Genomic DNA, 13,845 nt, shown 5'->3' with positions numbered 1-13,845 from the left:
GCGGTATACCCCACTGAACTTAAGCAAGGAGTCCCCCTCTCACCCAGACACACAAACAAAGCTAGAAAGATGGGCAAAGAAGATACTCCATGGCAGACACTACAATGACCTCCATCAAGATCACAGATAAAACTGCTTCCATTGCATGGTTTACAAGCAGGACACTCTCCCCTGAGACTGAGGGAGTCATGTTTGCAATCCAAGACCACGTAATCAACACCAGAAATTATAGAAAATTCATTGCCAAGGAGCACGGAGTGTCAGATGACACATGTCGATGATGCCACCTGGCCTCAGAAACGATTGACACTGGCAGTACCCCTACCCACAAGCTGTGCTGGGACTGTGCCATAATAACAGATAAGATAATTCCACACAACAGACCAAACATAACGCTTGTGGACAAGAAGGAAAAGGCTAGCTACTTATTTGATTGACATAAGAGTACCCAACACTGGCAACCTCCAGAAAAACCCATGAGGAAAAATCAGGAAGTACATTAACCTAAGACTGGAGATCAAAAAGATGTGGCATATGCAACAAGTAATGACTATCCCGGTCATCGTATCAACCACCAGTATGGTGCCAAAGCCCCTACATAATAGCGTAGCAGCAGTAGATCTTCCAATGAACACCTACAAGAATTCCAGAAAGTTGCAATCCTGTACACTTGTAGGAGGATAGAGTTCCTCGACTAACAGTAACACCAGACGAAACAACAACCACCCTGTGTACTTGGTAGCAGTACCGTCATGAGGTGGAACCCCCAATCAGGGAATAATAATATAATAATAACAATAATTATTATTATTATCATCATGATCATCATCGGATTCTCTCGTTATTTTTGTTTCATATTTTTTAAATTAATAGATTGTTGTACACTTTTGTTCAAAGAAAGTCATCACCCCTTAAAATTTTAATTGTCGTCCGAATAACTTAAATATATGGCAGTATTTCTTACAGATTGCATCAGATAAGATTGACATGCATAGGTGACGACATAATATTGCATCAGCTGTTGCTTTCAGCTATATAAGCATGCTTTGCAAGATTTGCAGTAATTCCTTGCTTGTGTCAGGATGGTGAGTTACGTGCAGTTGACACCACGAAGAAAGAGTGCTATTGTTGTTTTATGTGAGGAAGGATGTTCTTTCTGTCATATTGCTTAGTGTCTTGTAATCAATCGACAGTGAGTAGATTTCTTTCTAAACTCAAGAATACTAGTTCTGTTAATAGGAAAAAAGGAACCAGACGCAAAGGAGTCTCTATGCCAAAACAGGACCATGTTTTGAAGTGCTTATGCCTTAAAAACTGTAAAGCTTCTTTGTCTGAGCTGAAAATAGAATGGGAAGCAGGAGTGGTAGCAAATGCAGTAACAGTCAGAAGATTCCTCTTAAAAATGGACTTTTAGCCCGTCGTCCTAAGAAGAAGCCCCCTCCTCACACAAAAAATGAAAAAGTCCTGATTGATTTTGTGTAAGGCTTATGTCAAATGGACCCCCGAACAGTGGAAGTCGATTATTTTCTCGGATTTGAAGAAATTCAACCTGCATGGCTCTGATGGGGGAGATGATTCGTCGTAGACATGAAGTGTACCATCCAGACTGTATGGTGCCTACAGTGAAATTCCCTACGAGCCAAAATATGGGGGTACATTTCGTATTGTGGAGTAGGTCACCTGCAGTTTATAAAAGGTTCTGTAGATGCCAATGGATACCTAGCTATATCGGAAGGCAAATTGCTACCAACCATTAGAGACCATTTCAACCTGCCAAGTAACTGCATCTTTCAGGACAACTCTGCTCCTTGTCATTGGGCAAAAAGTGTAAGTAGGCACTTCTGTAGCTACCTTAGCTTCATTTCTGCATTAGAAGTTCACAGTAATGTGTTTACATTTGTTCAGGTGAGAAAATGGTTGGAAGAACTGGTTGGTTCATTACAACTGGAAGAAGAAATGGTTGGTTCATTACAACTCTTAGCTAGCCGGGAAAACAGCCCGGACCTGAATCGTATAGAGAACCATTGGCATCATGTGGAATCTGCAGTTGCCGGAAAGAAACCAAAGACCCTTTGTGAACTTCAGGAAGCCATAATTCGTGTTTGGAACCACAAACTATCAGTTGATTATCTTCAGAAATTGATCTTGTCAATGCCTCGACGGTGTGCTGCTGTCATCAGGGCCAGAGGCAGTTCAACTAAATATTAGTTTGCACCTGGTGAACGTTCCATTTTGTTTTCCATTTAAAATGATAAACTGAAGCAAATTGAGGGCTTCTGTAACATTTCAGCCATAATTGTCGTGTTTACCAAAACTGTTGTATAAAGGTTGCAAATGCACATTTAGTAATATTTTGAGAGCACCTGTCAAATATTACTTAGCTTTGCCTTAACTATTAATAAATATCTTTTGTTTATTTCTCTTTGTGATGGTAGTCATTAAAGTAACATACTATGGCGAAAAAGGGATAGAAATGTGAAATTCCTAGGTGATGCACTGTCTTTGAACACCAGTGTATTCAATCCAATAAAAAGCTGAAAAAATTTTATAATTAAATTAAAACAAAAAAGCAGTTCACAGAATCACAATGAGAGTATCTTTGTTGAGGGGGCAAGTGAGAGTTAAAAAAAAACATGGTGATAAAAGTTTAAATATTTTACTGGTTGTTTTTTTTTTTTCAGACTTTGATGCATACAGCTAGGAACTTTGCATTGCTGGAGTATGCTGTTGACAATTCTGAAAATGTAAGTGGATTTAATGTAGAAATTTCTTGCAACCATATTTTCAAATGTTAAATGTGGATTTAATTATTTAATGGTATGATGTGGAAAGGTAACTGACTGATTAAAAAAAAGAAAAAAAAAACCGTATCACATCTATTACTAATGTGCTATACAGAATGTTACTGAAGAATAAAGCTTATGTTTAGACTGATTGCACAGTCAATTTTTCAAAACAGTATTCATAATGGTTTTAATAAAGACTATTATTACTATTATTATTATTATTATTACTGTATAATAGCTCCTATGGCCTTTGTTATGTGAATTATGTCCGTTCAAATGCTGTATAATTTCATTGAATGCATATTATTTAACTACAGAAGACCCTTGATTTTGTGGATTGATAGGGGGGAAGGGTTTTCTGAAAAACCGAAGAGTCTGAATTTTCCAAATGAATATTTAACGAAACATTTAACTGTTTAGTACCCATAGTAAACATGGTTAATATAATAGGTAGTATACACACAATGCATTATACATTACTTATAAGCAGTGTAAGTAGTACAGTATGTAAAAATAAATATACTAGAATAAATAAATAATGTTACAAAAACTGTTTTCTGTTACCTTGATGGAGATAGAACTGAATTTGTTGTGCTGTGATCGTATAGTGGGACTCAGAATAATTAATTCTGTGTCAGTGGCCTGCTGTGATGATGAGGCAGGCTGAGTCGAAGATGGGGCAGGAACAACAGCAGGTTTGAAGAATGTGTCCAGCTTCATCTGTTTACCTCCCTTATACTGCTCCCATGTGACACTTTCTCTTAACGTAAATAAGTGGTGGTAATGGAGCTGGATTTCACTGTTGTCTGAGAGGCTGACATACTGAATGACAAGATCAAGTGTCTCTTGTACTGCTGTCCTTTTTGGTTTGTTAATAATTACTTCCTCTTCATCATTGGGCACCCCTTCAATGTCACCTTCTCTTCATCAGCAATCTTCTCTGGTGTCGAGGTCACTCTCCCTCCCATACAGCACAGCATATGGTGGAAGCTGGCAGGCTCAAACCCTTCAAAATCAATATCAGAGTCACTGTCAAAAAGTAACTTCTTCCAGCTATGAGTGAGTGTGGTGGTTTTTACATCATTCCAAGAGTCAGCAAAGTTGTAAATTGCTGATTTGATGTTATCATTTTTTATGTTTTGCAGAGTCTTCAGTTAAGTCTACTTCCTCCTCAATGATGACCAAAACTTCATTCAGGTACCATTGCTGGTAGAGCTTCTTGCATGAAACTATGACTTCTTGATCCATGGGTTGTATTAGGAAGGAGAAACATGGTATGGATCTTGTCATCACTGCTGACTAATTTCTCAGCAACTGGGTGAGCAGGAGCATTATCTAATAAAAGAAGAGCCTTTAAATCATTGGTGCCAACTTTAAGACCTCTTGCTGATGTGACCACTATCCGCTGATCTGTAGTATTCAAACCACCCATTCCAAACAAACTAAAACAAAAACAAAATGGAAATTTTCCAAAGTAAACTGGAAGAAATTTACCAGTCATGTATCTTTTGATGATGACACCATAGAGTCTTCTGCTATTGACACTGTCACCGATCATATCACAATGCAGATACTAACAGCTGCAAAAGCCGCCATCCCACAGTCTCAAATAAGAAACCATCGGCATACCAATCACTGGTGCATTGGTGATTGTAATAAAGCGAAGAGAGAAAAAAACAAAGCATGAAACACCTTCCACAAACATCCCACCACTGCCAACCTTATTAACTTCAAGAGACTGAGAGCCAAAGCTCGTTATATCCGGTGGAAGGCGAAAAAAGACTTGTGGATAAAATTTGCCTCCTCAATCAACAAAGGTACTGATACCTGAATAATCTGGGAAAAAATAAAGAAACTAAATGGTAAATATCATAAGTTGCCTTCTCCTATTATTAATTGGAATGGGAAGGAGATCTCATCTGCTGATGAAATTGCCAATGCCCTAGGAACGGTGTCCTGTGAATTACTACCAATTTTAAACACACACACCAACCGTTTATGACTGGTTGAATAATGAAATAAAATAAAATAAAATGATAGAAAAGACTGTAAAATAATATTTACAAAAGACTTTTAATCATTTACAAAAAACTAAACTATAACAAAAGTAAAATAAGTAAATAAGTTAAAATGCATTAAAATATAAATATAAAAGCGATAAAAAGACGATAAAAAACACTAGAGCTTTCGGAGGTGTCTTCCTCCTTCCTCAGTAATAGTGAGACTTAAATGACACATCCTTAAATACCAGGTTCACGGACAATTCCTGTGAATTGTCCGCCTCAACTGCATATCAACCATTTTTTCAAAAAATCAAAGCTGAAGGTGAGAAAAGGAAACTAAACTTCAAAACTACATGTCCTTTTACGTATAACCAACCACTTACAATATCTGAACTGAAAGAATCTATATATACCTCAAGAAACAGCTCTCCTGGCCCTGATGGAGTCTACAATATAATGATTCAACACCTCAATCAGAAATCACTAATTTCATTGCTAAACTTTTACAATAGAATATTCTCAGAACATATATTCCATACTTCCTGGCGACATACTCTACGCACATTTCTGTACCTAAACCTGGAAAAGACCATTCGATTCCTAACAACTATAGACCAATTTCTCTAACCAGCTGCCTGAGTAAGACTTTGGAAAAAATGGTTCACCATCGACTCACCTTGTACCTTGAATCCGAAAACATAATAATCAGTAATAATAATAATAATAATAATAATATAATAATACTGATTATTAATCAGTAAGTAATAATCTGTTTGGCTTTCGGAAGAATAGATCTTCCCTAGACCTCATGACCAAAGCCAAATCCAACATAAGAAATGCATTCATCAGAAATCAACATCTCGTCATGATATGCCTTGATATAGAGAAGGCCTTTGATACCACATGGCACTACGGTATCCTAAGAGATCTCCATTCTATTCATATGAGAGGCCATTTACCATATTTTATTCAAAGCTTCCTTCAGCACAGATCTTTCCAAGTGAGGTACCGACAGGTTTTATCTCAGATATACATTCAAGGAGTCCCACAAGGCTCCGTTCTTAGTGCCACTCTGTTTGCAATACGAATAAACAACATCACAAACAGCATTCCAAATACTGTTGACTCGTATCTCTATGCAGATGATCTTACCATATCCTGCCATTCCCAGAATATGAACTATATTGAGAGGCATCTACAAATATCCATTAATAACATTGAATTATGGATTGCACAAAATGGATACAAACTGTCAAGCCACAAATCTACAGCTATACATTTCTGTACCAAGCGCGCAATGCATCCTGAGCCTGAGTTGCACTTGGCCGATCATCCACTACCAATTGTGAACAGTATTCGCCTCCTAGGGCTAATTTTTGATAAGAAGTTAAACTTCCAGGAGCACATCAAGTATCTAAAAACCACTTGCACAAAGAAAATGAATATACTCCGGGTCATCTCCAGTACATCTTGGGGTGCCGATCGTTATAGTCTGCTCCACTTATATAAATCTCTAATTAGATCTCGGTTAGACTACAGAGCACCTGTTTATGACTCAGCTAGGGAGAGCACCTTGGCCCATCTTGCACCCATCCAACATTCTTCTCTTGGGATAGCCCTAGGTGCATATAGAACATCACCAGTTCAAAGTCTTTGTGTTGAGGCTCACGAACCTCCACGCCGACCAGGTACCAGGTAGGTAAAGTGCCTGCCTGGCAACCCAAAGGTCGCGGGTTTGAATCCCGCCTCGGGCATGGATCAAAGTACTGCAAAAACCTTGGGAGGTGCACTATGGCCACAGAAGCCGATGTGCCAACAACTACCAAAAAAAAAAAAAAAAAAAAACGAACCTCCACAACACTTCCAATTTTCCAAGTGTTCCAATTTTGATATATGGGTCCGGTAAGCTACTCTACGCACATCGAACACAATTTGGTCTGCATTTTAAAGTCATTTATCATTGTCCATTTGTGTAGAATTGCAAGGGCAGCCTTTTACCTCTCCAAATCCTCAATTTCAGTTTTAAGACATTTTAGTCTTTCCCTCCACATGTCCTTGATTTTTAAGTCCTCTAACTCCATTTCAAACTGTGCTTCACGTGAGCTGTAAAGTTAAAGAGCTGCAGTTACGTGTTAAAAAAGCTGTATGCAGCTCGCAAGCCATAGGTTGCCGACACCTGTCCTATGCTGACTTCTTTTCTTCCTCTTTGTGTGTCAGTTGCTAAATGACATTTCCGAAGTAGCCACAAATCGACATATTTTGCTGGATTGAAGCGGATCAGGCGGTGGGCATACAATTTTAAGAAACAGTAGTAAAGAAACTGTTTTTGTCATCAACGAAGCGCTGGTTGGGCTGGCAATCAGATTCATTTGTAAAAATCCTCGTTCACATTCACTCGATGAAATTGGTATCGTACTCAGAGCATTTATTAAATGCTTCAATTCTTCTGAAACCTTATCAATTAGGTATCCCCAAAATCCACGAATTGCATCTCTTTCATTTAACTGTAACCTAATTGACGATTTTCTAACTTTTCACCAAATGCCAACAATTCATGTTTAGAAGAATACCTTCGTTGTCCTTGTTTTCCTTCTCTTGTCGTCGGTATTGTCACTGGTTCTTAAATTTGAATTTTTTCTTTTCTTTTTTTTGAAACTGTCCGAAATGTCAGTGTCATTCAGATATTCATGTAGTGTGACCATGTAAACAGAGATAGGGAAAATTTACGGAAAAATTTGGATAACGCACTTCTGCGAAACAACAGATGATTATTTGTCGGGGTAAAAGAAAATCACTTTTCTAATTCTCGAACGGGGCGCTTACTGTTGATTCACACAGGTGTCCAACCTACAGCCCGTGAGGAAAGGGCGCCTCTGTAGCCAGGTGGGAAGGAGCAGCAGTGAGTAGCATACGCTTCTTGATTAGACTGGGGTTCGAGCCCGTCACCACCAAATACGGAGGATGCAGAAAGGTCAGGGAATGACCACTGCATATCCCGGAGCAATATGGCCTTAGTTGCTAATGCTCCTAAAAACCAAACAACAACAACAACGTGAGGAAAGTGAACTAAAACAGCATTTTAAATTTTGTTATTTATCAAAAACATTTTCTCATTAAATGTTTTGTTCAGTAAATGTAATTGTGTATTGTACTTAATAAAATTTTTGAATATTTTCAATTTTACTTTTACATGCAAGAAGATATGGAAAATGTAACACACTAAAGAAATCTAACTTTGAATTTCTTTTGAATAAGGCCCCTGTACGGGAAAAGGTTGGACACCACTGCAGTAGAAGGTAGGTCAGAGCCCATTGGGAATACACCTTGATCTGCTCACTCTTGACTAGCGCGACTCCTCTGTATGTGGGACAGGTGGTCAGATAGGTTTTACCAGGTACCACTAAGTTGTAGAATGCTTTAGCTCTCTTAATTCGTGCAGCAACACTAATTGCCTAAATTGACTGAAGGCCAGAAATGCGAACAGTGCGTACTGAGTTAATTCTCTCCTAATCCGTTCGCTATATGAAAATTTTCTTCGCTCAACGGAAACTATTTTAAATGTAACTTCCAAGGGGAATTCAAAATAATTCACTATAAAAGGACTTTGTTAAACAGAGGTCCGACTGAGTAATTTAGAATTATAAAAATGGTTATACAGTTTTATATAGATAATATCTTAACAATAGACAGTAAAAAATGCAACTTGAGTTAAATAATTTTAAGCTTATTTGAATAGTAGGTAAACATGTGAAAAAATTTATGGAATATAACAAATTTTGAAGTGCACTGCATCCAAATATCACACATCACTGTTAATAAAGGTGCCGGTATGCCGTACCGTTGCGTACTGTCCCAAAAAAGCACTGTGTATATATATATGCTGTTGTTTTCTATGCATTAAAATATCTTTTGGATTGTATTCCTTCAAAAGCCTGTTCAAAACATTCTTTTTAAAAATATTTTCATTCTCTTCCCTTTCCAGATACTGAAGTTTTCATTGTTAATGCTGGTACTTTGACCAAAAATTGATTTCAGTAAATTCCCATATCTATTTTTAAATTTGTGTAACCAATCTGAACTGGCTTGAAATTCTGGTGGATGTAGTTGCAGGCATTTAGAGAAAGGAAAAAAATGAGAACGTTTGGAAACAAACATTGTCTAAATCAGCTTAAATCCAGACTGCAAACACATTTGCAAACCTTGACCTTTTGTCAAAAGTTTCGCAATTGTGTCAGTTATTTTTTACAGATCAATTTAATCCATTTTAAAATGTTCATAGAGCAGATCTGTGTCCCTTTTTCTGTTGGTAGTTCCTGAATTTTGCAGCGATAGATTAGTCATTGGACTGATTACCAGGTTTCATTAACACAGACTAAGGGACCTTCAGGAGTTCTCCCCAAGGTAGCTATCATATAGTATCTACCTCTAAACAGTTTACACAAATGGATGAACTGTCCACAACTCTTGTTAATTGGCACCTGTCAATCAAACTGAGTTAATGTTTGATTCAGTGTGTGTCATGGTGCAGCAATATTTCCTGTGGTAATGTGAACTGTATAGCAGTGAAGTAGATTGCAGCCACCATCCCATTCTCAATCAGTAAGCAACCCTAAGCTTCTTTGAGAGATGCAGCCAAATTAAATACAAAATTGTTTTTTAAGATTAATAGTAATCACTCTTAGCATGTTATGTTTTTAACTATGGTATGTGTAGTACAAGGGTGTCTTGCACGATGGAGTTGAGAAATACTGACCAAAACTAAGCTACTGAAACCTCTTTTAGCAACATCATTGTTTCAAAGGACATGTTTTAATTCGTGTCTCATTATGACAAAGCATGGTAAACATTCTTTGATCAGCCTAAATGTACTATTTAAAACACTAGCCCCAGCCATAGTGAATAATGGGGTGGCATTGCCTTCTTTTGGTAGTACTTAACATATTACTACCATAAAGGCAGTGCATCCAGTTGACATTGATGGCAAATGCACTCTTGAGTCAGTTTGGTGTGACATAAGCACTAGGAAAGAAAAAAATTGAGAGTAGGAGTGTGTTTTAGGCTTAATGGCGAATAAGTACAATGAACAGCTGTACAGAGAAATAGTGAGCTGCTAAATCAGAATATCTTATAATTTTAACCTTCCAGATATTGACTAGAACTTGTGAGTTGGTCACTCATACAGTAGCAAGGCTTTTTTGGATGACTGTTTTCTGCAGCAGCATGTTAGAGAGGCAGCAAGAAAGAGTAATACTCTTGATCTGATTATCAGCACTGATTATTAAGAATCTGAAGATAAAAGAACCAGTAGGTGGCAGTGATCACAGTGATTTGATGTGGAATTTACTTGAAGATGTAATTACCATCAAGGATAAGGGAAGGGTTATTGCTTTCGTAAAGATGACTACAGTGGTCTCAGACAGTTTTTAAATTCTATACAGTGGGACCAGGCCCCGCGTGCCAAGCGATAGTTTCCAAGTGATCTTTCTAGTGCGATTATCTAGCGTTTTTCCTAGGGCGAGTACTAGAGCTTTCTTAAACCCTCCACCGCTCCCAACGTCACTGCTTCCCTCGCTGAGCAACGACTGCTTCATCGCTAGCAACGTTACTGCTATCGCTAGCAATGTACTGCTCTCTTATTCTTCTGATCTCTTGGTCACTAGTTGGCACTGCTCCTGCCTCCACGTGGCGGGATCGGTAACCTGGGAGAAGAATCACCCTCTCCCGGGGCTAAAAGGAACAAGCATGGATTTGAATAATTTTACGCAATTAGAGCCCATGGAAATATCTGTAGAAGAGGCATGCAGCAGAAACAGTACCCCAGCAGAAACCACCCCAGATGTGGGAACAATTCTCCATGGTAGGGTTGATTTGCGATTTGTAAAGAGTGAACAGCTGTTTGGAAGAAAAGTAAGGCCAAGAGCAAAAGAGAAAACCAAGTTTTTTAGATGCAGAGGAAGCAATATTTTTAATGTGCTTGTGCCAAGAGAGATTAGAAGTCAGGGTAATCCCCAAAAGAGATAGATCATTGTCCTAGAAATCGGAATGTCACCTAAGATAAGCATAGGAGCAGAAGAATCCTTTTTGCAAGATATAAGACAAGACTGAGTTTTAGAAGGATTGAAATCAACTAAGTTGTCTTTACCCCACTGGAGATTGGAATTTAAGTAATTGGTAGAAGATTTTCGAGAAGTTGAAGCTGATTCAGCAGGACAAGATTTCTCAAAATGGAAAGTGGAATGCAATGTGCTATTATCAGCAAAACTATGGATAGGATTTCCAGTCAATGGAAGAAGGTCATTAATATACAAGAATGCTCAGCTACCATTAGGGCAAGAAGCAAGTTTTCTACTCTTAGCCTGTTCAAACTCTAGTTTGGACTGATTAGTAACTGCTTTACAATTGTTGCGAGCTTTGGTGTAGGCAGAAAATGAAACTGAAGAATTAGAAACAAGCCAATTACGATATGCAACATTCTTCTCTTGAACAGCCTTAGCACATTTATTGGAAAACCAAAGTTTAGATAAAGGACGATATATTAAAGTGGAGTGTGGGATAAAGGATTCCATTCCTGCAAGAATAATTTCACTGACATGATCTGAGCAAACGTTGACGTCAGAAGTTTTGACACAGTAATCCAACCAAAGAAAAGAAAAGAAAAAGAAAAGGTCATCCCATTTTGCATTCTTGTAATGCCAAACAATATGAGGTTGGGAATACTCATGAGATAAAGGGTCCATTGGAGAAGAGACAATCACCAAGTTGTGATCTGAGGTGCCTAGAGGACCACTCACTTCGACCATGTACTTAGAAGGGTTGTTTGTGAGAAAAAGATCAAGCGTGTTGGTTGTATGGTTAGGATTGTCTGGTATTCTTTTAGGTAAATGAACAATCTGTGCAAGAGTTATTAGTAATTGCAGAAGCCTCAGCATCTAGACCAGCTGGGTCGGTGTGACTAGAAAACGGAAGCCAGCTGGAGTTGTGAACATTAAAATCACCAAGGAAATTTACCTCACTGTTAGGAAAGTTGGACTGGAGAAAGTCAAGTTACAAGGAGAGGAAGTCAAAGAGCTCCAAGTGATTAGTGGAGTTGGGAGAAAGGTAGAGACAACAGATGAATTTTACACAGTGAGGTAGAGAGATTTTAAGCCAGAGAAGATCGAAAAGAGGAGATTCCAGATTACCAAGTTCTGACAGGGAATATTGGAATGGACATATGCACAAGTACCACCTTTGAGGCGAAAGGAATCATACAGCGAATAATTTGGGCAACTGAGATGAGCAGTAGTTGAATCAACCGATAACTGAGATTCTGTCAGAAAAAGTGCATGGGGTTTGGCAGACTGCAAGTGGAAATGGACATTATTGAGATTCAAATTGAGACCATGTATATTTGTGAAATGAATTAGGAAGTGTTTGAGAGGTTTAGATCTTTTCGCAGATGAGCTTACTCTATTAGTTTCACAATTCATGGTGTATTCAATAGAAGGAAAAAGTGGGTGGGACATGCTGTATGAAGTAATGAAATTTTTGGATATGGCATACACATGGTAAGAATATATCCAGATCCTTGACATAACGTGGCATCGACAATGCCCCCCGCATACACACTACTCGGACCCCTTCCAGTCACTATCTGGCAGAGTTGAGGTAGCAAGTTATACACTAGCTTATCTGGAAGCCTCCTAGATAGTTACCAGTAGGTTCGGTCCGGTGTACTAACTAGCTGCCAGCCTGTGAACACTGTTTTAGAGCTGTATCCTCGAAATGTAAGGAAGATTGGATCTCACCACGATGTTCATCATAACCTCAAAAGTCATCAATCACACTACATGATGGAAGAGAGGCGGAAAGGTTGACCGGAACTTAGCTTTGGAAATTAAACATTGGTTCCACCACTTTAAGCCTCCAATATGCAAAGTGGTGGTATTGCACCGGTTGATGAGATTCATCTACCACCTAGTACTGCCTAGTAACACAGAGGGGTGGCATTCCTCTAAGTAGTGTGGGCACCACACTTCAACCCCTGCTTAAGTTGGTTCACACCTTTGTGGTCACCCACCGTGTGCTTGTGCATGGAGGTTATACACAGGATTACTAACAGTCCCACCATCATGAAGATGGAAGCAGAGGATTTGTCTGTCACAGACCATCTAGACTTCGCCGAAATTGGGTCCACTTGACTTGAGACACCTCCATAGCCAGGTGGACAGGAGCAGCAGTGCGAAGCACACGCTTCTTGATTAGACCAGGGTTCGAGCCTGTGACCACCAAATATGGAGGATGTGGAAAGGTCAGGGAATGACCACTGCATATCCCTGGAGCAATATGGCCTTAGTTGCTAATGTTCCTAAAAACCAAATAACAACAACAACTTGACTTGAGTGTCACCCGAATATCAGTTTCATGAGCGTTTTAGACTCCCAGGTAGCAAGTACAGCTTGTCTGGCATATCTGAGAGAATGTCTTTAACAACCTCAAGGACCATAGAGGTTTATAACGTGTTGAATGGATTGAGCATGCTGAATTCTGATGAGATTCTTCTGATTGTTCCTGAAGGGGCATAAATTCAAATTGAGGAAAGACAGTTGTAGAATAGATTGTGGAAATTTGCCTTTAGCCAGCGAGTGGTTAATTGCTGGAACAAACTTCCATCTGTCATTGTGGAAGTTGATAGCTTAAATAAATTCAAGGAGGAACTGGACAAACGTTTTAGAGGGAATGGATGTGTGAAATTGTTTTTGGCTGATGCTATATATGGTACATTTTTTTTTTTTTTTTTTTTTTTGCTTTTTCTTCCCAGTACACTGGTCATCTTTAACTTTGCCCTTAAATATTTTATAGTCTATATCACTGCACACCATCAGGCATCTCTCATATTGTGAAGTAATACTTCATAATAGGGTACCTGCCCACCCACCGAGGAGAAGCCAACAAGCTCGAAACAGTGCCATCTGGGTGGTGGTATCCGCTGAGAATAAGTAATAGTAGTCTTCTCCGCTGGCGAAGTGTTACTTATTCGATTTGGTGCAACACCATGGTAACTCATTGTGAAGGCA

General features: G+C 38.7%; 1 protein-coding gene across 2 annotated transcripts in view; it reads left to right on the top strand.

The window, feature by feature from the left end:
* The window catches only part of BORCS7 (BLOC-1 related complex subunit 7), a 157,473-nt gene that overhangs the window by 13,322 nt on the left and 130,306 nt on the right, over positions 1–13,845 (top strand). For both annotated transcript variants that reach the window (XM_090373446.1, XM_090373445.1), the window contains exon 2: positions 2,682–2,744. In XM_090373446.1, the coding sequence (XP_090229572.1) occupies positions 2,682–2,744 (63 nt within the window). The remainder of the gene's footprint in view (positions 1–2,681; positions 2,745–13,845) is intronic.

This window comes from Mastigoproctus giganteus, chromosome 5 (assembly GCF_048544385.1).
Source record: "Mastigoproctus giganteus isolate SK-2022 chromosome 5, ASM4854438v1, whole genome shotgun sequence".
NCBI classification, from domain to species: Eukaryota; Metazoa; Arthropoda; class Arachnida; order Uropygi; family Thelyphonidae; genus Mastigoproctus; species Mastigoproctus giganteus.
Note: the sequence above shows the minus strand (reverse complement) of the source record. Positions and strands in the feature narration are given on the sequence as shown.